Below are 24,894 nucleotides of genomic sequence, written 5' to 3'. Positions count from 1 at the left end.
TTCTCCGATTTCCCTCTACTCCCTCCTCGCTCCCAGCTGACACAGGCACTGTCCCACCCTCGTCCTCCTTTAACGACCTTGAACTCGTTTCATCCACTGAAATCACATCTATCCTCAAAAAGATGAAACCTGCGACTCATCCATCAGACACTATCCCCACCAAAGCCCTCCTCACCATACCTGACATCATTTCCAAACCCATTGCAGATGTTATCAATTGCTCCCTCTCTTCAGGCATTGTCCCTGACCCACTCAAGCATGCTGTGGTCAAACCACTGCTCAAAAAACCTGCACTTGACCCCAAAGACCCCCGCCAACTTTCGCCCTTTCTCCAATCTCCCTTTCATCTCAAAAATCATGAAGAAGGTAGTCAACTCACAACTTACAGAATTCCTTGAAACTCACAACCTTCTCCACCCCTCTCAATTTGGCTTCCGTAAACACCTCAACACTAAGACCCTCTTACTTTCCTTAACTGACTACTTACTCAGGGGAATGGATCAAGGTCACAGCTACCTTCTTGCTCTACTGGACATTTCAGCAGCTTTTGACACCATAAATCACACCCACCTCCTTGCCCGCCTAACCGACATTGGCCTTTCCGGCACAGCCCTTAAGTGGTTCTCATCCTACCTCGACAATAGGAAATTCACCGTGAAAATAGGCAATGCTGAGTCCTCCCACTACGCCCTCGCCCAAGGAGTCCCCCAAGGCTCCTCCCTCTCTCTTCTACCCTCTTTAACATTTACCTCACCCCCTTGTGCAAACTCTTATCAGAACTTGGCCTCAAATTCTTTCTCTACGCTGATGATGTGCAAATCATCATACCCATTCAAGGCTCCCTATCTGACACCCTTGAATCCTGGGGAAACCATCTCGCTGCCATCAACTCCTTACTTACCATCCTCCACCTTGCTCTAAACACTGCCAAAACTGAACTCATATCCCATCACCCCCCTACCAATCCCGCACTCACAATTGACTCTGCTATCAAGATTCCTCATGCACAGCCCTGCGCAAGGAACCTGGGGTTCCTAATCGACCAACAACTGAACTTCAAAAAACATATCAGTGCCATACTCAAAGAGGGTTTCTTCAAACTTAAAGTCTTAAAAAACCTGAAACCTCTCCTTCACGCTAGTGACTTCCGCACTGTCGTCCAGGCTACACTGGCATCCAAGATGGATTACTGTAACTCCCTCTTTCTTGGCCTACCCTACTCCTCCTTAAAGCCCCTCCAAATGCTACAGAACACTGTAGCCAGAACCCTCTCCAACGCTCACAAATACGACCATATTTCCCCTATACTGAAGGACCTACACTGGCTCCCTATTACCTCCCGCATCCTCTTTAAATCCCTGACCATTATACATAAAGCCTTATATTCCCATCACTCCAACTGGCTGGCAGATCCCCTCCAATTTGCCTGCTCGAATCGACCGACAAGGACCACTAACAAAGGGCCCCTCCATGTGCCATCCCTAAAGAAAGCATACCTCACAGCTACAAGGGATCGGGCGCTCTCCATTGCTGGACCTATGCACTGGAACTCACTCCCAACCACCTCAGACTTGAACCTTGCATCACCAGATTCAGAGCCCAGCTCAAAACCTGGCTATTCAAACAAGCCTTTCCCCAACACCCTTGATGAATATTGAATTGTGATGGATTATGACCTGAATTTGACTATAACCTTGTTCTTATGACATTATAGTTCACTTGTTGTTTGTTCCTATGCTTCTCTGCTCTCCTATTGGTTTTTGTACCCCTTACCCTTCCCCCTGTTACTTGTAATTTCCGTTGCTTTTGTTCCATGTAAACCGAGGTGATGTTTCGACTAACATCGGTATAGAAGACTTTTTAAATAAATAAAATAATAAATAAATTATGTGACTATAGGAAAAATGCTTAGTAAATCAAGCCTATCTATTGTACCTGATTGTAACTCACTTTGGGCTCAGGTTTGGAAAGATGAGTAACCAAAGTATCACATAGCTCGACACGTCCATACAAGAAATCAAGGCCTTCTAGGCCAGAAAGTGAAGGGAATAGTGTGTGCGACAACAAAGAAGGTGGAACAATGATTTACTACGCAACGTACACTGATAATCAAGTTTGAATGTGTCAATGCTTTAAAGTTGTTGCGCCAGAAGGTGGACCCTTGGCCTAGTGCAGGATTGGTAGGCTCCCTAGTTGGACCCAGAGAGCACCTGCCATCAGGAGGCGGAGCACAAGAGGAGACAGAGGATAGCTGGAGCTTCGCCACTAGCAACCCTAGGTACCCCCAGGTTGAGCCCTTGGGTGCCCGGGCCACCTGGTCTTAGGTGGGCCTCACAGGGTTTCCTTGATAGGAAGTTCAGGGGTGTGCGATCGATACTCAGACCAGATGTCCTGGGTGCCTGAGAAGGCCAGAAAAGAATCTCTGAATATATGGCAAGGATCAAGGCCAGGCTCAAGGAAGCATGGTCAGCCAGTGCAAAGGTCAGAGCCATTAATCAGTCCATGGATAGTCAGGCAAAGCAAGGGTCAGTTACCAGTAGTCAGTCCGTGGGTAGTCAGCCAAAGCAGAGGTCAAGTTCCAGGAGGCAGTCAGACGAGGTCGGGTTCAGGCAGAGATCAGTTCCAGGCAGCATGCAGACATGGTCAGTAATCAGGCAGAGGTCAGTTCCAGGCAGTGTGCAGACGTGGTCGTAGAACAGGCAGAAGGTCAGAGGCAGGCAGCGATCAACACAGTCAGAGGGAAGCTGAGGTCAGTACCGAGAAGACAGTCCAAAAGGTACTACCTGGGGAGACGAGGAGACAGGAGAACGCTGGAATGGAAGGATGCTGGAACAGAAGGACGCTGGAACAGGACTGGAATGAGACTGGAAGAGGACTGGAGCAAGACTGGAACAAAGGCTGGAACGAGACTGGAACACAACTGGAATGCAGAGGCAAACTAGAAATCACTAGGATCGATCCGATTGCCAAGGCAAGGAAGTGACGGTGGGAGCTTTCTGTTATAGTGTGATCAATCAGGGCGCGCCGCGGAGCTGGGATCCATCTCTGGCCCTTTAAGGTGCTGGGCGGTCCGCGTGCGCCTAGGGGCAGAGCTGACGCCACGGAGGATGCCGAGCCCCGCCATGAGGCTTGGCTGGAGGACGAAGACCTAGCGACCGCTGCCGCTGAGGCCTAGCTGTGCTTGCCACCATTGCAGGGGAGGACGACCCGGGACCCCTGGAGGAGCTGGAGAAGTGAGCAGGCCTGGGCGTGGGCTGAGCATGGACGGGTCGCGCAACAGTGCCCCTCCTTCTAGGATTCCCCCTCCTTGGGCAAGGCTTGTCTGGGTGAACCCTATGGAAGGCTCTGAGGAGGTCCTTGTCCAAGATGTTCTGTGAGGGCTCCCAGGAGCTCTCCTTGGCCTCATACCCCTCTCAAGAGAGTAAGTACTCCCAGCGTCCTTGATGCCGACAGACAACGAGGACCTCTCTTACCTGAAGAGCATGATCAGGTTCAGTGGATACTTGAGGTGGAGATGGATCCTTGCGGGAAGGCCAAGATAGCACGAGTGGTTTCAGTAGAGAAACATGGAAGGTATTGTAGTTACCCATGGATCTTGGCAATTGTAACTGGTAGGTGACTGCTCCCACTCTCCGGAGGATGGGAAAAGGTCCAATGTATTTTGGTGCTAGATGATGTGAGGGGAGACGCAGTCTAATGTGCTTAGTACTTAGCCATACCTTTTGTCCGGGTCTAAAGAGGGGTGCTGATCTTCTATGGGCATCAGCGAACTTCTTAGAACATTCTGCGGCTTGGGTAAGTCGTTCTTTCACTCAGTTTCATATGTTACGGATACTTTGTGCCGTGAATTGTGCTGCTGGCGAAGGCACGGAGAGTGGTATCAGTAATGGTAAGCGAGGTTGGCGCCCGAATACCACAGAAAATGGAGATAGATCTGTGGTGGCAGCAAGATGCATATTATGAGATAATTCGGCCCAGGGGAGCAAATCGGCCCAATTATTTTGCTGGTCGTTTACGTCAGTGGTCCCCAACCCTGTCCTGGGGACCCACTAGCCAGTCACATTTTCAGGATATCCACAATGAATATACATGAGAGAAAATTTGCATGTACTGCCTCCATAACATGCAAATTTTCTCTCATGCATATTCATTGTGGATATCCTGAAAACCTGACTGGCTGGTGAGCCCCCAGGACAGGGTTGGGGACCACCGGTTTACGTAAGATCTGAGAAAGGCTTTCAGAGTCAGGTTAGCTCTTTCGACTTGGCCGTTTGCCTGAGGATGGTATGCTGAGGTGACGCTTAACTGGATATTGAACTTTTGACACAAGGAGTGCCAGTACTTTGTGGCGAATTGTGGACCTCTGTCTGATACAATTTCCTTTGGTAGCTCATGTAGTCGGAAAATGTGTGTCAGGAACAGCTTGGCGAATTTGGGAGCCGATGGGAGGTTCCGGAGTGGGATGAAATGTCCCATTTTGGAAAAGTGGTCGATGATGACCCAGATGACCGCGTTGTTTGAAGATGGAGGGAGATCAGTGATGAAATCTGTAGATATGCTGGCCCATGGTTCAGTGGGCGCTGGTAGTGGCTGTAGGAGTCCCCATGGCCGGCCGGTAGGTGGTTACTCTTGTGCACATATTGGGCATGAGTCCATATAGTTATGAGAGTCTGTCACCATGCTGGGCCTCCAGTAATTACGCCTCAGCATTTCAAGTGTTCGTGCTCGGCCAGAATGTCCAGCCAGCCTCGAATCATCAGCCCAGTGGAGTAAGCGTTTGCGTAGCCGATATGGGACAACTGTTTTACCCGCCGGTACCATTGTAGTTACAGCGAGTGACACACAGGCTGGGTCAATGATGTGCCTTGGGATGTCTGGGGTGTCCTCAGGCTTGAGAGAGCGGGAGAGTGCGTCGGCATGTAGATTTTTTGAGACTGGTCTGTAGCACAACTCAAAGTTGAATCGTTCAAAAAATAATGCCCAGTGGGCTTGTCTCGGGTTTAATAGTTGCGCTTCCTTGTAGTGCTCCAGATTCTTGTAATCTGTGAATATAGTACATCTGTGTTGGGCGCCTTCCAGCCAGTGGCGCCACTCCTGGAGTGCAAGTTTAACAGCTAGGAGCTCCCGATCACAGATGGTGTAGTTTTGAAAAGGAATGTTGAATAAAATGGAAAATGTCATAATGCCTCTGTATCGCTCCATGGTGAGACCGCACCTTGAATACTGTGTACAATTCTGGTCACCGCATCTCAAAAAAGATATAATTGTGATGGAGAAGGTACAGAGAAGGGTGACCAAAATGATAAGGGGAATAGAACAGCTCCCCTATGAGAAAAGACTAAAGACGTTAGGACTTTTCAGCTTGGAGAAGAGACAGCTGAGGGGAGATATGATAGAGGTGTTTAAAATCATGAGGTCTAGAACGGGTAGATGTGAATCGATTATTTACTCTTTCAGATAATAGAAAGACTAGGGGGCACTCCACAAAGTTAGCATGTGGCACATTTAAAACTAATCGGAGAAAGTTCTTTTTCACTCAACGCACAATTAAACTCTGGAATTTGTTGCCAGAGGATGTGGTTAGTGCAGTTAGTATAGCTGTGTTTAAAAAAGGATTGGATACGTTTTTGGTGGAGAAGTCCATTACCTGCTATTAATTAAGGTGACTTAGATAATATTACTAGCAACAGTAACAGGGAATAGACTTAGTTTTTGGGTACTTGCCAGGTTCTTATGGCCTGGATTGGCCACTGTTGGAAACAGGATGCTGGGCTTGATGGACCCTTGGTCTGACCCAGTATGGCATATTCTTATGTTCTTATGCTCCACAGGCGAGAATTTATGAGAGTAAAAGGAGCATGGTACCAGTGTACCCTTGGAGGAGTACTGGCTTAGTACTGCACCGTCTCCAATAGCGGACGCGTCTACCTTGACGACAAATGGACGGCTGGGGTCAGGATGTCGCAGACGGGGTCCAGAGCAGAATGCTTCCTTTAGTACTTGGAATGCTGATTGGGCTTGAGGACTCCAAACCCGAAGATTGCTCCCTTTCTTGGTCATTGCGGTGAGTGGAGCGGCTTATGAAGTGTAGTTGGCTATAAAACTTTTATAATAATTCGTGAATCCAAGAAATCTTTGTAAGGCCCGGAGGCCGACTGGCTGGGCCAGTCACGAATTCCCTGAAGTTTTTCGGGATCCATGGTAAATCCTTCATTAGAAATAATGTACCCTAGGAAGGATAGACAATTCTGCTCGAATATGCATTTCTCCAATTTGGCGTAAAGGTGATTTTCTCGGAGGCATTGGAAAATGGTTCTGACATGGGAACGATCGGACTCCAAGTGTTTTGAGAATATCAGGATGTCATCTAAGTACACCACAATGAATGAGTAGAGCAGATCCCTAAGGATTTCATTCATCAGGCATTGGAACACCCCAGGGGCATTGCAAAGGCCAAAAGGCATCACTATGTACTCGTAGTGGCCATCCCTGGTATTAAACACAGTTTTCCATATGTCCTCAGGCTGGATGCGCACTAGGTTGTACGTGCCTCGTAGATTCAGCTTCGTGACGATCTGGGCCCCTTGTAGACGAGCAAATAATTCACTGATGAGAGGTAATGAGCAGCGATCTTTACGTGTGATGGCATTTAGCCCTCGGTAATCGATGCAAGGACAGAGCCCTCCATCCTTCTTCTTAACAAAGAAGAAGCCTGCTCCTGCTGGAGAGTCAGAAGGTCTAATGAAACCTTTCTCGAGGTTCTCTTTTATATATTCGGACATCGCCTGAGTCTCGGGGAGCGAGAGTGGATAGATCCTACCCTTGGGAGGTGTAGTCCCGGGTAGAAGTTCAATTGGACAATTATATTTTCGGAGTGGAGGAAATTAGTCTGCTTTTGTTTTGAAAAAATGTCCTCGAAGTCAGCGTACTGAGCCAATAGACTGGTGAGGATAGTGGTCTTCAAGATGGTAACTGCTGGGGATACTTGCTTCAAGCAGTGTTTCTGACATTGTGGGCCCCACTGAACTAATTGGAGGGAGTGCCAGTCGAATTGGGGTCCATGAGTCTGGAGCAAGGGGTGACCCAGTATGACTAGATGTGTTGAATGTTTTAGAACATATAGGGATATCTCCTCTTCGTGTAAGGTTCCCACGGTGAGACGGAAAGACATCGTGCGGTGTGTGATACGTCTGGGGAGATGTTTCCCTTGAATAGAGGCTATGCGAAGAGGAACTTTTAGGAATTGTACTGGGACTTTCAGAAGATTTCACTATGTCATCCATTATGAAGCTACCATTAGCTTCTGTATCAATGAGAGCCGTGGTGGCGAAGGAGCGGGACTCCATGGATAAGGTAACAGGTAGAAGAAGTTGAGGGCCTGTGACAGTAGCACCCAAGCTCGGGACCCTCGCCAGGCTTAGGCCTTGAAGTTTTCCGCACGACCGGACAGAATTGCCTCAGATGTCCGGAGGCATCACAGTAAAGGCAGAAGCCATGCTTTTTACACCGGAGACACTCCTCGGGGGACAACCGCCCATGGTTGACCTGCATCAGTTCTTCATTGGAGGGAGGCGGTGCCGGTAGAGCTTTCATCTGAGGGCTAAGGGCACGTGCTGGGCATTGAGCAGAAGGCCAGGGTGTTTTCACTTCGTGGTGCCATTGTCTGAGGCAGTGGTCAATTTTCCCAGCGAGGGAAATCAGGTCCTCTAGGAGATATGGGAATCTCACGGACAGCAAGTTCATCTTTGAGAGAAGGTGATAGACCCTCAAAGTAGAGTACCCAGAGGCAATCCTCTTACCATCCCAGTTCTGTTGCCAGTGTCCGGAACTCCATCGTGAACTCTGAAAGGGATCTGGAGCCTTGACGAAGGTGGAGTAGGTGATGACCTGCAACCGCCTGAAGACCAGGATCTTCAAAGGTCCATTTGAAGGCGGTGATGAACTGGGACATTTGCGTGAGGATAGGACCAGAATGCTCCCAAAGTGGAGAAGCCCATGCCAGGGCCTTCCCCTCAAGGCAAGAGACAATGAAGGTTATCTTTGTTGATTCCTTCAGGAACAAGGAGGATTGGAGAGCAAATTGCATGAAGCACTGATTGAGGAAGCCTTGGCAGGTGTGGATCTCCGTTAAAGCGAGGAGATGCTGGCAATGCCACTGATGCTCTCGGTAGCAGGGTAGAGGTTAGGCCCTCTGGATTGGCCATTGCTGTGTCCTGCAATTGAGAGCAGAGTTCCTCTACGGAGGAGATTAGAGACTCTATGGCTTGTCCTTGTTCTTGAATAGTTGCGGCCAGACCCAGGATGGTCTGTATGGCGGGAGACTCCGCCGAGTCCATGGCCTTGGCAATCTGTTGCACCAGGAAGTTGACCTTTGGCCTACTGCAGGATTGGTAGGCTCCCTGGTCGGACCCAGAGAGTGCCTGCCACCAGGAGGCGGAGCACAAAAGGAGACAGAGGCTTGCTGGAGCTTCGCCACTAGCAACCCTAGGTACCCCCGGGTTGAGCCCTTGGGTACCCAGGCCGCCTGGGCTTAGGTGGGCCTCGCAGGGTCTCCTTGATAGGAAGTTCAGGGGTATGCCCACCACGATCAAGGGTGCACGGGCGATACTCAGACCAGAAGTCCTGGGTGCCTGAGAAGGCCAGAAGAGAGTCTCTGAATGTATGGCAAGGATCAAGGCCAAGTTCAAGGAAGCGTGGTCAGCCAATGCAAGGGTCAGAGCCAGTAATCAGTCGGTGGATAGTCAGACAAAGCAAGGGTCAGTTACCAGTAGTCAGTCCAGGTGTAGTCAACCAAAGCAGAGGTCAAGTTCCAGGAGGCAGTCAGACATGGTTGGGTTCAGGCACAGGTCAGTTCCAGGCAGTGTGAGGACATGGTCAGTAATCAGGCAGAGGTCAGTTCCAGGCAGCTTGCAGATGTGGTCGTAGAACAGGCAGAAGATCAGAGGCAGGCAGCAATCAACGTAGTCAGAGGGAAGCCGAGTTCAGTACCGAGAAGAAAGTCCAAAAGGTACTACCTGGGGAGACGAGGAGACAGAAGGACGCTGGAACGGAAGGACGCTGGAACAGGACTAGAACAAGAGTGGAAAAAAGGCTGGAACGAGACTGGACCACAAATGGAACGCAGAGGCAAACTAGAAATCACTAGGATCGACCCAATTGCCAAGGCAAGGAAGTGACGGTGGGAGCTTCCTGTTATATTGTGGTCAATCAGGGCACGCCGCGGAACTGGGATCCGCCCCTGGCCCTTTAAGATGATGGGCGGTCTGCGCGCGCGCACCTAGGGGTGGGGCCAATGCCACGGAGGATGCCGAGCCCCGCCGTGAAGCCTGGTTGGAGTACAAAGGCCCGGCGACCGCCGCCACGGGACGCCAAGGCCTAGCTGTGCTTGCCGCCATTGCAGGGGAGGACGACCCGGGACCCCGGAGGAGCTGGAGAGGTGAGCAGGCCCGGGCTGAGCACGGATGGGACATGCAACAAAAGTAAGCCTATGTGTTCCTGGATACCTGCAATAAGCATAGAGGGAAGGCGGAATAAACAGCACACACATAGAGCAATATCAATAAAAATAATGTGTGGCAAATAATCTACTGGTCAATAACAACAACAAAGATTTTTAATTTTGCATACTCACACATCAATTGTGCATAACACTTAACAAATTGTAAAATGTAAACAGAAGACCCAGACACGGCCGTGTTTCGCATCAGGGCTGCGTCAGGGGGACCAAAGTATCCACAAGTATAGTTTTTGTTGAAGGTCATGATGCAAAATAAAATCTGAAGGATGATAAGCAGCACGAAGCTTAGTTCAATAACTGTGGAACTTTTGTGCATGAAGCCACGGAGGAAACTTAATCCTGGCACCGAAGAAATAGTAAACCTTAAATTTATTGTGGGTGATCAGGATTCTGGCACGGACCCTCACACCTTAATACTATCTACTGTATTAAACAACACTGGAAACATTACTCCTACAAGATTTTCAAGCAAGACCTTATGGATCCTGACACTGTTCTGAAGGTAAGCTGGACCGGGTAGGTCTCCTATTGATGACTCAACTGAGGAGAGTTTAGAGAATGCTTCGATAGCAATGTCGCTAGGACTGACAGTTGAATCATCAATAGAAGACCTACCCGGTCCAGCTTACCTTCAGAACAGTGTCAGTTACACTGCATTATTTGTTATCTGGAAACCGCTGTGATGTTCCCAACGAATGTCGGTATATAAAAATGTTAAATAAATAAATAATAAAGAAGTCTAATTACCTTCACGTCTACATATAGTATTGCTGGTAGATGTGCATTCTCTCTCAATGCCATTGTCACATCTTGGGGAAAAAAAAATGTAATAAAAGACTGATGTTAAGAAACCTGGAATTACAGCCATCCCTTCTTAAAATTCACAACACAGAACTGCAAATATTTTTCCATAATTTGTACGTATCAGAATTTAATTTCTGCATAACATACAATAGGGTCTTTCTATGGAGCTGGCAAACTGGCCCCTTAAAATTTTGAGTCTTCAGGTATAGAGCGAAATACCAATGCCAGACATACAATACTTAATTACTCTTCCCCATGAAATAATATTTAAAAGAGATGGTTTGATCCACATGACTTGGTATTCTAAACCTTGCCTACAATCCATGGATTTTCAAGAGTGGTGGTGGTGCTGGGGGGGGGGGGGGGGTCAGACTGTAATTGGAAATCATGCGAATGAAAACCCTGAAAATTGACAAAGAAATGACACAGTCAGCAGATTTTTCTCTCGACTACCTGTGATCACAACTGTGCACTGCATTTTTTTCCAGCCCATTTCTAGTTTTTAATACAGAATTTTAAAGCTGGGCAGAGCCTCTAGCAATCTAACTCGCTTAAAATGAAAGTGGTTCAGCTTTATTAAAACCCAAACTCAACCAGCACCTGCTGGAAGACGAGGGCAAGAGAGAGCATGAGGCAAAGGGGATCAGGGGCAAGGGGGAGAAAAGAAAAGTACAAAAAGGCAGAAGGAGGGGGTGATGAGGCGATTGCTCCCTGCACTCTGAATTACTGAATACAGGGCAGGTAACGTTAAAACTGCTGCTTTTAGTCTTAAGTGGGTAATTTTCTTATTGCCCACACTGGTCAAAAGTTGGCAGGTACTTTTTAAGCCACAAATTTTACCGCAGTTTTCAAAGATACGCGTGCACTTGCACTTTGAAAATTATCCCAGAAAAGCCACTCTCATACATTTACACTGCTACTTTGTGCACGTAGCTTTCCTGAGAAAATTCAAGCCTGCAAATGTTCCATAAGCAATGTAGTGGGTCTGGAAATTTGGAGTCTTTCAAAAACTGAAGGGAAAAAATCCTCCTTGATTACTATTAGGCGCGTATATATTGGGACAGTAACTTTCAAACTGGCGCGTGGGCACACATTCGCATGTGCTTCAGCCTGCACCCAGGGACACGGCTAGTTCATAACTGGCGCACATATATGCTTGCATGCTATAAAATAGCCTGGCCGCGCGCACACGTGCGCCAAATTTTAAGCAGGTGCACAAATCCTGCTTCTACCGCATAAGTCAGGGGATTTTAAAAGAATTGCGTGCCGTCACTGTTAACTGGATGAACTGGTGAGCAGGTAACAGCTAGGTCGTCCAGACCCTCTGGATTGATAGCCTGTACTCCCCCCAGCTACCCCAGATCCTTTAAATTCCTCAGACATGGCTCAATGTTTGTTTGTTTGTTTTTTAAACTCACATGCCATTCATAGCAGAAATAAAGTTACGTGGCCAGGGACCTTGATGTGCATTGGGGTGTGTACATATGTAGCGCCCATGTCCTGCCCAGGCATATCCATGCCCTGCCCTTTTTGAAATAAGTTTTGAGATGTGTGAGTTGCAGGAGATACATGTATATCCGGGTGGCTTTTGAAATCCCCTCGGCACACGCAAGCCCAACTTATTCACACATCCTCTAACTAATGTGCGATAAAATTCACCTTTAACTAATAACAGCACTCTTCCATATAACCTCCCTTCAAAGATAACACAACAGCCATCTGGATCTCTATAAGATTTAGTAATAGTTAATGGCTAGGGCTGGTGCAAGGGTATTAAGCACCCTAGGCAACCCGCCCACCCTCACCAGTAAAAATGATGCATTTATAATAGATTATACATAAAAAGGACAATCAAAGTTTAGTTATCTGAGATAAATATATCACTTACAGCATTGCATATAAATATAATAATTAATACAGCAGGTGTGTTGTAAAAGTGTGTAGATGGTCCATATGAAATAGAGCTAAAGACAAACTAATTGACAACAGAAATTATGTGATTCCAAGTTATCAAAATATTTATTAAAAAAATCAGTCCCCTGACATGGAACCGTGTTTCGCTAAGGCTGCATTGGGAGGGACAAGTCACATATGATGTAATATGGTTGACGATAGAGCTGTTGAAGAGAAAACAAAAGAAAATATTAGTCACGTGAGGACCATAATAACATGGCCAAATTAGCAGAGAAGAGAACAAGAATACGTGCCCCACACAATCAAAACAGCGTGTGAACATCCAAACTGTCATGGCTAACATAAAGAAGTATAGAAAGGCTCTATGACTAATGATAGCTAAGAATGTGAGAAGTTCAGACTTTAATTTACTGCCAAAGCTGTCAACGTATAGCAATGTCTGATATGGCTTATCGAAGCAAAAGTGAAGGCTAGAGGCGTACAGTTTAAAGGAAAAAAAAGAGCGCGAAAAGAGGGGGGAGCGGCTACCAGATGACATAAAGGTAAAGAAAGATAACACGCATTGAATAAGTAGTGGCGCAGGAGCCAGAATTGTAAACTGACCGAATAGTGTTATAATTGTGTGAGGGGGGTTCAAGGCTACCCACAGATTGATTGAAAATCAAACAGAAAAGAATCATGATAATAAGGACAACGAGAAAATGTAAATATTTGTTTTAAATTTTTAATTTTTAAGGAATAAAAAATAAAATAAAATTGTGAATTCTAAAAATATAAATAAAAAATTGAAGCAAGTAACCTGAAGGAGGGAAAAATGTATAAGAGAATAAAGTAGCAAGGGGGAGGAAAAAGGAAAAAAAGGGGGCTATTTACTCAGGAAATCATACTGTGTTCAAAAGAAACAGGATACGAACAGGGATTCCTCACTCGCACGGAAAAAGAATTCTTAATTAAAAAGCATCCCTGTATTCCAGTCTTATACATCGTTCCTAAAATACACAAAACATTAGAAAATCCACCGGGACGTCCAATAGTGTCCGCGAATGACTCTGTCCTGGAGCCAGTTTCAATTTTCTAGACAAAATACAACCGCATGTGTCTGAAGCTCCATCTTATGTTAAAGACAGTTCTCACATTTTACAATACCTCAATACTCTCAAAGTCTCAGCACACTGTCTATTGGTTACTATGGATATAGAATCATTATACATAGTCATTCCGCAGGACTTAGCAGCCAAAGCAGTATTCGATATACTGGAAACCCAACCCTCCTCACAACGCTTACCGTCACAATATATTATTGAACTACTTTTGTTTGCCCTAAGAACTATTTCATGTATGATGGTCAGTTCTATTTACAAATTCGGGGCACCGCAATGGGGGCAGCCATGGCCCCAGATGTTGCAAATATTTTTATGGCTGCATTTGGAAGCTCTACACATTCAAGGTCTCTGCACAGACAAATTGGACTTTAAACCCCAAGCTAAACGAAAGACGGATCGCTTTATACAGAGAGGTACCCTATTCCCAACATTAAGAAAGCTTATAAATGAGCCCTATGTGCTGACAGGGATTACCTATTCTAAAAAAGGAACACCAGAAGGCTCATCTCACCGACAAACCACGGTGCTAAGGCACACCACAAAATCTTCACGTATCAGCCAAGTTATTCGTAACCACTGGAGTACTGTACAACAGATCCATCCAATCTTTGAGGACCCAATATGCTTCGCCTACAGTAGGGGCTCCAACATTAAAGATGACGTGGTACATGCCAGTGACAAAACTCCATCTTTACCCATTACAGTACCAGAATGCACAGGTTGCATTTACTGTGCATTAAAATCATCCAGAACAACGGTCCAATCAGCTACAGGACTACTAATTACTTTACCCGAAAAATTCTCTTGTCAAGTTAGTTTTGTAGTGTATGCAATTTTTTGCCCCTGCAATCTAACATATGTAGGGATGACAAAACGATTGAGAACAAGACTGATCGAACATAAAAGCTGTTTAAAAACACAAAAAACCGAGGCACCTTTGGTGGCACACTTCATAGAGCAACAGCATTGCTTTGATGATTTAAGTTGGACCATATTAGAATACATCCTCAAACATTGGCGTGGTAGAGATAGGATAAAACAATTAAGGCAGAATGAACAGCACTGGATTTTTCAATTACACACGGTTTCCCCCTATGGGCTGAATCGAGAAATAGAATGGGCTCAATTTATGTAAATCCTAGTGATTTGAATTCAAGCCAGTTCCATATGTGCACAATCATGAATTCATCTGTTCACTGATCCATGTTAGGAGCATGCGAATAAAAACAAGACCGTGGAGATCACCTCAGTAGGAGGCATCTCCCGTATCACGACGATGTAATGGCAATGCTCGCGGATTCGTAAGTGTACTATCGAAGTAAGATACAGCAAGTAAAATCCCAGAAAAATGGCTGTGATAACATTCTTTCTTTTCAGAAAAATCTAAAATGAAATAAGGAACATCCCATCAGTTAACCCGATACCAGAGAGGTTCCTGAGGCAGCTGGGACACGAAACATGATCACGTCGAACTGCACTCTGTTATCAGCTTAAGGAAATTACTCTGGATTTATCTCTGTTTAAGTGAAATTAACCTCTACCCAAGCGAAATGATCAAAGGAATTTAATACTTGCTTGGAAAAGAATATCATATTTTTAGAAAAAAATCTTGAAAAAAATACAAAAAAGAATTTGGCATCAGTGGTGGAAAGACCGATGATTAAAGATGATCCCATAAGCGGTTTAAGCAAGGAGTAGACAAGCCCCATACACCGCGGGATGTTATGAAGGTCTATAATATAACCACACCTGGTATGTAAGTGATGGGGTATTGCTTTGAATAATGGTAATTTTGAAAAATTCAATAATTTAATTGTTGATGCTCTATTATATACAGTTATTTTATTATCATCGTTTGAAAAAAACAAGTCTTCACAGTATAAAAAGTTAACTAACATGTGTGCCTCCCCAGGGTCTCTCTCTCTGTCTCTCTTCCCCGAAATGGGATTTGCACTAAAAAAAAAAAAAAATGCAAACAGAAGGTTAGGAATTATTAGAAAGGGAATGGTGAATAAAACGGAAAATGTCATAATGCCTCTGTATCGCTCCATGGTGAGACCGCACCTTGAATACTGTGTACAATTCTGGTCGCCGCATCTCAAAAAAGATATATGGTAGTTGCGATGGAGAAGGTACAGAGAAGGGCGACCAAAATAATAAAGGGGATGGAACAGCTCCTCTATGAGGAAAGGCTAAAGAGGTTAGGACTGTTCAGCTTGGAGAAGAGATGGCTGAGGGGGGGATATGATAGAGGTGTTTAAAATCATGAGAGGCCTAAAACGGGTAAATGTGAATTGGTTATTCACTCTTTCGGATAATAGAAGGACTAGGGGGCACTCCATGAAGTTAGCATGTTGCACTTTTAAAACTAATCGGAGAAAGTTCTTTTTCACTCAACGCACAATTAAACTCTGGAATTTGTTGCTGGGGATGTGGTTAGTGCAGTTAATGTAGCTGGGTTCAAAAAAGGTTTGGATACATTCTTGGAGAAGTCCATTAACTGCTATTAATTATCACTAGGGGCAGCTACGACCGTTGAAAGGCGCCCTGCCACCAGCGCCCTCGAACTGGCAGCCCACCCACCACCTTTGGGCGCCCTGCGGCACTTCTCCATCGCCATGGGAACAGGAGAGAAGAAAAAAATATCACCTGAAACTGAAAAAGGAAAAAAAACAGAACTGTAATGTGAGGGAGTGACCCGATTGGAAGCCACCCCCCCCCCCCCCAACGTCACTAAGGGCAGCTCCGACCATTGAAAGGCACCCTGCCACTGGCACCCTCGAACTGGCAGCCCACCAATCACCTTTGGACGCCCTGCGGCACTTCTCCATCGCCATGGAAACAGAAGAGAAGAAAAAAATATCACCTTAAACTGAAAAAGGAAAAAAAACAGAACTGTAATGTGAGGGAGTGACCCGACTGGAAGCCCCACCCCGTCACTAGGGGCAGCTCCGACCGTTGAAAGGCACCCTGCCACCAGGCGCCGCGCGCGGAAGGGGCCCTCCCCTTTGTGCACCCCTTAGTGCAACCTGTAGTGCAAATGCCAGTTAATATCTTTGCAACTGAATATCTCTCCTTTGTTTAATATACTTCCTGTTATCCCTTTTTGCTCAATTGTTAAAAATCCTGCATTTTGAGCTTTTTGTAAACCGTTGTGATGGCTTTACTGAATGACGGTATATAAAACTCATCAAATAAATAAATAAATAAATATTAATCAAGTTGACTTAGGGAATAGCCAATACTATTAACTGCATCAGTAGCATGGGATCTATTTAGTGTTTGGGTAATTGCCAGGTTCTTGTGGCCTGGATTAACCACTATTGGAAACAGGATGCTGGGCTTGACCCAGTATGGCATGTTCTTATACTCTTATGTAAATTGCAAATGCGTTATGCTATCGTACATGATGTTAAACACCCCTCATTTTCATAAACTTCACCCAAACTCCTCCCTTTTGACTAAATATTTAGAATTTGCATATGCATCTCACGATGCGATAAATAATGCATGTGTTATGGCATTACTGTGGGAGTTAAGGTCCTAACTCATTTTGATGAATGACCCTCTTTATCTTGTGTAAGCAAATAATTTTAAATCTAATATTTTAGCCTACTGGAAGCCAATAAAGTTTGTACAGAATGGGGAAAATACTATCCCTATACTTTGCTCCATAATCCTTACAGCAGAATTTTGAACTAAATGAAGACAAATCAAATAAACTTTTTTTTGTTGTTGTTAATTCCCACCAAAAGGCTATTGCAATAGTTGAACTGTATAAATACAAACATTTGGATTATTGTCCTTAGCTGGTCACAGCCTAGAAAACCACTAGCCTCTTTTATAAGGTATTGTATCATAAAACAAATATGGCATTGCCCGCTTCTTATGGACCTTACATTTCCTGCTGTCTTTTGGTGCACAAACTTTCCTGCACTTTAAATAATAAAAACAGATGCTTTTTTACATTTTTTGAAAGGTCCCTTCTTTTTAAGATTCAGTGAACGTAAACTGAATCTATGTCTTTTTTATGGGGCCTGTTACATGATAAACAGGTAACTATAAGTGTTTAAATGTTGTTACTGCAGTTCTTACTTACTTAGCACATGGATCACAGTGTGCAGAACACAGCGCAGAAGAATTGCAATAATAGTCCTTCATACATTGGCATTTTGTATTCTGATCCTCAGTGCAGTTTTCCAATACTTCCAAGCCTGAAATGCAAATAATTCAGTGGTACATAATCTTTAATTAGCTCTGAAGCAATGGTTGCCCTATTTGAAAATATATTATTTCTGTTATTACTGTTTGTCTGCCTGTCTGCCTGTCTGCACACTTAGTAACGAAGCAGTGCAATGATTTATTTTGAGATCAGGGCCTTTGAAGACTGACAGATCCCGCACGTTTTATGCTTCTCAACAATGATTGAATCTATAAGCATCATTTTGTCAGTGTGTATTCGACTGTAGAGAATGCAAGGTCATCCCTCCTTCTTCGAGACAAATCTCTGCTGAAAATTTTGAAATCATGGGTGAAGATGGGAGGTGCAAGTTGAATGAAGAAAACAAAAACAAGGGACAGAAAATTCAGACAGAAAAATAGAGACAGTAGAAGGCTTGAAAACAATGCTGCAGAGAAAAGCAGGAGAATTAAAAAAAAGGTAGAAAACTATATACGAAGAAGCAACTACATGTAACCCTTAGCGGGGAATTTAAGTCTCAGGGCACACAAACTAATTTATTTCTCTTCAGGGGCTGCTCTGGCTAGCAGGCCTCCCAGGTACTGAGCTCTCTATCCCAGGGGGGGGATTCTATTTATGGGGGGGAAACTCTCCTTTATGGCCCAGTGATGTGATTTATCTCTTGTGTACGTTGGTAGCTGGAGGGAGTTACAACAGACAGGATCAGACACTGGGTGTTAATCAATAATGTACTGATTACTAAAGGCAAAGTAAGCCCATCTTTAAATAAGCGTGCAGTTACAGATCATTCTTTATACAGTTAGGGTGTTTCTTTCTGGGTAGCTGTACTTTTCTTCAGCAAACAGGGTGAGCTGGTGACTCAAGAGTTAAATGTATTCCAGGATCCTCAGCTGGTAGAAATACAAACCAGATAGTCCAAGTCATTGAAGAAAGAAAGTAGGAATTTTGATATCAGTGATATTATCCATCTGAGGACAAATGACCTCAACAGAAATGGTATCCATGGAGAACAAAAAGATTTCCAAAATCTAGGCAAGATAAGGCACATTGCAAAGAATATTGTCTTTTCGAAAGTATTACCTGTTCATGGAAAGGGAAATGAGAAGCTGTGCCATATAAATAATTTCAATTCCTGGCTCAAAACCTGGTGTACAGAAAATGGTTTTGGATACATTGGAGGCTGGGTTCATGTATGGAGCAGTAAAAGGCTACATAGTAAGGCTGGCCTACATTTGTCTGTAGCAGGAAGGGGGATGCTAAGTGAGAAATTCAGATCATATATTATCAGACATTTAAACTAAAGAATGGGGGTGGCAGGAGATGGCCAATGAAATGGACATGTCACCTCCAAGCAATATAGGACGTGGAACGAGAAAATAACAAAATCAATCAGCAGAAAAAAGCAGAAAAGGTGTATATGAAGTACAACAAATCAAGGGAAAAAATGGGAAAGCTATGATTACAAATGCTAGTAGTATGGGCAATGATGGTGGAGGCGGACTTGGACATTGTTGCTGTTACAGAGACATGGTTCAGGGATTCTCATATGGGATATGGCCATACTGGGCTATAACTTGTTAAGGAAGGTCAGAGAGGACAGAAAAGGAGGAGGAGTAGCTCTTTATATCAAGAACAATATCCCAGCAACTGAACTGCAAGGAAAGTGGGGTAGAGAAGAAGCATTATGGGCCATCCTAAAAAGGATGATGGCTCACCCATTCTTACTAGTGAGGTTGTCAGGCCTCTGACTCAAACTGGACAGAGATCTGGTTGAAGACATCCAAAAGGTGGGAAAGAAAGGAGAAGTGCTGACTGTTGGAGAATTTAATATGCCAGTCGTAGACTGGAGAATCCCTTCTGTGGAATCTACCAGAAGTAGAGAGATAGTGGATGCACTGCAAGGGGGCTCTCTTCAAAACAAATGATAATGGAACCCACGAGGGAGGGTGTTATACTTAACCTGGTGCTCACTAACGGGGAGACTGTCTCTAATATCTAGGTGGGTGCCCACCTCAGCACCAGTGATCATCAAACAGTATGGTTTGACATCGCAAATAAGACACAGAAGTCACAAGAAGACCCAATCTTTGCATTTCACAAATATGGACTTTGTCCATTGGAGATCCTAGGTGACTGTGGTGTTGGCCTTGAAAAACATTGTAATCTGTTGAAGGGTCAAACCTTTAATTACAATTTGATTTGGAATATTTATCAGCATTCTGCTTAATTTTATTTTATTTTTATTATATTTTATTTCTTGATGTATCAGCATTTCCTCTATGAGTGTCTGTTTTGCTGATTCTCCTTTTTTCCCTGCCTAATATGATGCCAGTATGGTGTTTGTATATTATTGTATGCCAAAGTATTTCTATTAAATAAAAAGTTATAAATAAAAAAAATATAGACTGTCGAAATGGGGACGTACCTGGAGGTGGAACTAGAAGACTGGGAGAAAATGGGAGAGGTGGAACAATATCTATATGTTAGAAAAGTAAACAAAAGTAAGAGAAATAAGAAACCGATCTGGTTCTCAAAGGAGGTGGCTGACATAATAAAAGCCAAAAAAAACAGCATTCAGGAATTATAAAGGATCCTCAAAAGAACACAGGGAAGTTAGTGTAGTTAGTGTAACTGGGTTTAAAAAAGGTTTGGATAAGTTCTTGGAGGAGAAGTCCATTAATGGCTATTAATCAAGTTTACTTAGGGAATAGCCACTGCTATTAATTGCATCAGTAGCATGGGATCTTCTTAGTGTTTGGATAATTGCCAGGTTCTTGTGGCCTGGTTTGGCTTCTGTTGGAAACAGGATGCTAGGCTTGATGGACCCTTGGTCTGACCCAGCATGGCAATTTCTTATGTTCTTAAGAATATCTGGTAAAGCTTAGGGAGACAAAAAAATAATCAAGAAAGCAAAGTCTGGCAGAAGAAAGTATTGCCAAAGAGGTAAAGTGAGGTGACAAAAACATGTTTCAGATACATCAGAAAAAGGAGAAAGGTCCAAAGAGGTATAGTGAAATTGAAAGATGATTAGGATCAATGTGTATAAAGAGATGAAGTAATGGCGGAAATATTAAACAAATACTTCAGTTCGGTGTTCACTAAATAAGACCCTGGAAAAGGACTGTCGCTAGTTAACAAGACTGTGGAAGGGGGTGGAGTAGACGAAACTCCATTTACAGAAGAGAACGTATGGGAAAAGCTGAAAATGGACAAAGCCATGGGGCCTGATGAGGTTCATCCCAGGATACTGAGGGAGCTCAGAGATGTGCTGGGGGTCCACTTGCTGGGCAGACTGGATGGACCATTTGATCCTTTTCTGCCATCACTTCTGTGTTTTCATAAGCTTCCCAAGTGGTGGTATAAATGTGCACTAAAGCTCTCCCAGCAGCTTACTCAGGATTTCTATGTCAAAGGTCCTCAAAAACCATCCTACCTCAATCTTCGATTCTTACTGATCACCTAGCCCTGAATCCTGGTCCCTTGGGTAGAAATCCGGATAGGGTCTACAATGATCTTACTTGACTTCTTTTAGATGTTCTGAAAAGGGTGATTTCTCGGGTTGAAAAGTCTGCGATTCAGGAACCTGCTATCCCAGCCTGACTCTCAGTGAGAAGCGGTGGCTCAAAAACCTCCTCTCAGAACAAAAGGGAAAATACTTTCCTAATCAAACATTCCTCCCAGGCTGGTGTTCTGCTGTCACAGGTGCTTGCCACATTCATGAGGGGAATGGGCTCACTGGTCTTCAGCCCCTATCCTCTGAGTCCAGCCAGCGAGGGTGACCTTTCCCAAAGGGGCAGAGTTTAAACACAGTCCCTTCCAAAAACAGGATTCTTCTAGCCTTCAGTCATCTCACACAGCCAAGCCTGTCACAGGTGCTTGTCTCATTCAGGGAGTGAATGAGCTCACTGATCTTCAGTCCTGGAGTGGGAGTCCCACAGAAGTTCCAGAAAAAAAAGAGGTCCTTCCTGTATCTAATCTCCAAGAGACCCTCTGGCAGGGTGTGCACTGACAGACTCCCCTCAAAAAGCAAAAACTTGATAAGGCAGGGAGGCCTCACCAGGGAGGGAAAAATCAAACACCTTCATTGCTTGGTATCTGAACTGAACTGAAACTAGCCACATCTAAATCTGTAAAATGGCTGGGTTATAAAGCAAAGAGCAACCAATCGGAGGGGGAGGGGGATGGATAGCTCAAGAGGTGATAAAATCTACTGGAATGACACTAAAGGATTATAGTGGCGGACTGGGGTGTCCTGCCACACAGATGTAAAGGAGAAAAGAGAAGAAGAGCAGGAATGAAGAAAATATATAGAAAAATTGTAAAAAAAAAAAAAAAAAGAGAGAAAAGGAAACATGAGGCAGAAATGGAAGAACACTCCCAACTCACACCTTCATGGACATTTGAAAAGAAAACTTTTTTCATCCTCAAAGTACTGGAAAACAGACACACAACCAGCCATTGTCTAAAACAGTATCCCCACAAATGAAAAGACTGGGCAGCACAATGGAATGGGTGTGAGAGGGTGGGGAACAGAGAGCAGTGCAGGAACAATGTAAAGCAAGAAGAACATGGGGAAGACAGAGCAAACGCAAGAGATGGCAGGAGGAGAAGGCAGAAATCCAGTAATGTAATTTAACTCACTCTAAGAGAGGTCTTATAAGACAAGGACTCAAAGAAACAGCTTCCCAAACTTGCATCAACTTCATGGAATGGGTGCAGAATTTCATACTTTTGATATATGAACTGAACCAGAAGGAGTTGATGTAGACTGTAGACCAGAAATGCATGGGAGAACTTGGGAGATGGCCGTGGTAAATAGGAGTGTGTGGGAAATGGAATGGATAACTGCAGCACAAGGGAAATGCTCTGGAATAGCAGATATGCATGTGGGGCTAAGCGCTTTGAGGTGACCTTGTAGGGCATTCTGTGTGTATTGAACAATGTGGGGGTGAAGGTCAGAATAAAGCCCACATCCCTGGGCGGAGATGCAGCTTACCTCAAGGAGTAAAAAAAAAAAGAAAAGGGCAGAGCAGTTAACAGGTGTAAAGTTAAAGCAAGCTCATGATGGAGGAACAGTCAACTGTGGTAATTAGTTTAGACAGCACTAGGAGCAAACTGCAAGAGAAAGAAATCCAAGGAAAAAATAGAAGAAAATACTTAGTGCCTGAACCCATATATAGTGCACGTTAATAGGTTTTAGCAGGAACCTTACTAAATTTATCATCATGGGACAAGCTTGCAGTTGGGCTTAGCATTTCAATTCTACATGACAGGGTCCACATTGAGAAATGACTAGGGATGTGAATCGTTTATCTGACAATTGAAAATATTGGACGATATTTTCAATCTCGTCAGATATCGGGGGGGGGGGGGGGTTCCCCCCGATAGCGATAGGAAACCCCACGATTAATTTCGTGGGTTCTCTTATCATTATGGGGGGGGGGGGGGGGGGAAGAAAGGGCACTTAAAAGTAACACAAAAACACAGCCCCACCCTTTAAAATTAGTTCTTTAGTATCCCCCCCTCCGGACCCCTCCAACCCCCCCAAAATTTTTAAGTATCTGGTGGTCCAGTGGGGGTCCCGGGAGTGCTCTCCCGCTCTCGGGCCTGGTGCCGGCCGTCCATTGCTCTTACCATGTGACAGGGGCCGGCCAATGGCACGGATACCCTGTCCCATGCTAAGGGCAGAGCTGTCTCTGGCGTTCTATCAGCACAAACTAAGCTAAGTGCACTTTACTAACAAGTCTGAAGTTTCCTTATTGTAACTCTTGGAGTACAAGTTAAACGACGAGAATAACTAACGTTTATGGCGTCTTCATCAACAAATTTCAGTGCACTGTTGAAGCTGGTCTTAAAGTAACTCTTCGCAGTACTTAGATAAGTGAATGGATGACAATTTGTACTTCTTAAAAATAAGTATGAAGCTGTCCCTGTTGTAACTCTGTGTAGTACAAAGCAATATTGCATCTCATTATTTTACTTCAGCCTACTAGGCTTAGTTGAGAAGGCAATACATCACAGTCCAGCTGGACGTTATTGAGTAAGCAATTTGGACTTTAATATTAATGCACGGGCAGGGTTTTTGAAACCTCAATGATTGATAGTACTTTATAAGAAGAAATACGCTAGAAATAATTTCCAAAAAAGAAAATACATTTATTTTTTCTGAGAAGAAATTGGGAATCATTTGGATCATTTTAGTAAAAATTAAAAAAGAAAAACAGAAAAATTATTTTTTTTGAATTTTCAATAAAAGATACAATTCTAATTAGAGGTTTTTGACCTGTGATTGTAACAACTGGCAGTAATTCTGATTAAAACATTTTTCAGACAATCACCAGTGCTGAGGTCTTTTCCTCTATATTACAATATATCTTTAAAAAGAGTTTTTTAAGAATATCACATTGTGGTGATCATACACTACAACACACCAGCCATTACTTTCGGCAGCGTTTTGGCGGTAATCTTTTCCCAAGCGGTTTGTTATATTCCATGAGTCTTATCAATTTTCACCAACATATTCGTTATTACTTTCGGCAGCGTTTCGGCGTTAATCTTTCTTCTAAGTAATAAGTGAAGTCCCTGAAGAAGCCCTGGAGCACAGGGGGAAACGAGGCTCTCATCGGACTGTATTGGAGAATATTTCAGAGAAACATTGGGTTTGGAAGACCCGTTTAAAATAATGAAAGAACTGGACTGAAGATAAGGGAATGTTTGGTTGTAAAGTACACTGATTCACTGTATTTGTTTAGAGACATATATGGGAACAAGTGAATGTTATAAGGCAATGTAATTTTTGTCAAATTTTAGAATGTAAAAGCCTTTAGTTTTAAGGGCTATGGAGAGTATGTTTTAGTAGATGAATGAGAGTGTGATGATGTTGGGGTAAAGTATGGAAGTGTGGTATGGATGTTAATGGTGTGAGAAATAAAAAAAGAGTAGTATGTATGGGGTGATTTTTAATGACCACGTTTCACATGAGTCCATTTTAGTATAGCCATGATCTGCATTGCATTAGTTTAGTAAATTGAGTACTAAAGCCCTTTGTCAACATGTTGTGATATGGTATGTGGGGGGGTTCATCAGTGGGGAGAAGGTGGGGTGGGTGAAAGATGGCTGTTGCAGGTCAGAGAGGGGTCAGTAGGGTATCTCCCTATTCTTCCTTCGAGTCTGGCAGAGGGGCGAGTCATGCATGATATCAGCACAGAAGGGCATTTGTCCATTGCATCAGTAGAGCCTTCTTGGTCCAACCAGAAGCCTAATAACCATTTCTAGCACAGGGTCAGCCTCAACTAGATTAGAAGGTAGACACAGGACTTAAAGGCACAGGCTTTCTGCTGCTGCAGATTGTGAAA

At 44.2% G+C, this 24,894-nt stretch overlaps 1 protein-coding gene across 1 annotated transcript in view; it reads right to left on the bottom strand.

Moving 5' to 3' along the window:
• The window catches only part of FAS (Fas cell surface death receptor), a 62,648-nt gene that overhangs the window by 16,615 nt on the left and 21,139 nt on the right, over positions 1-24,894 (bottom strand). Inside the window, exons 4-5 of the mRNA XM_029609831.1 lie at positions 17,438-17,552; positions 10,265-10,326 (exon numbers count right to left, since the gene is read on the bottom strand). Coding sequence (XP_029465691.1) covers positions 10,265-10,326; positions 17,438-17,552 — 177 coding nt within the window. The remainder of the gene's footprint in view (positions 1-10,264; positions 10,327-17,437; positions 17,553-24,894) is intronic.

The sequence above is a fragment of the Rhinatrema bivittatum genome, chromosome 7 (assembly GCF_901001135.1).
Source record: "Rhinatrema bivittatum chromosome 7, aRhiBiv1.1, whole genome shotgun sequence".
In the NCBI taxonomy this organism is placed as follows: domain Eukaryota; kingdom Metazoa; phylum Chordata; class Amphibia; order Gymnophiona; family Rhinatrematidae; genus Rhinatrema; species Rhinatrema bivittatum.
The sequence above is the reverse complement of the archived record's forward strand: the minus strand, read 5'-3'. Positions and strand labels throughout refer to the sequence as shown.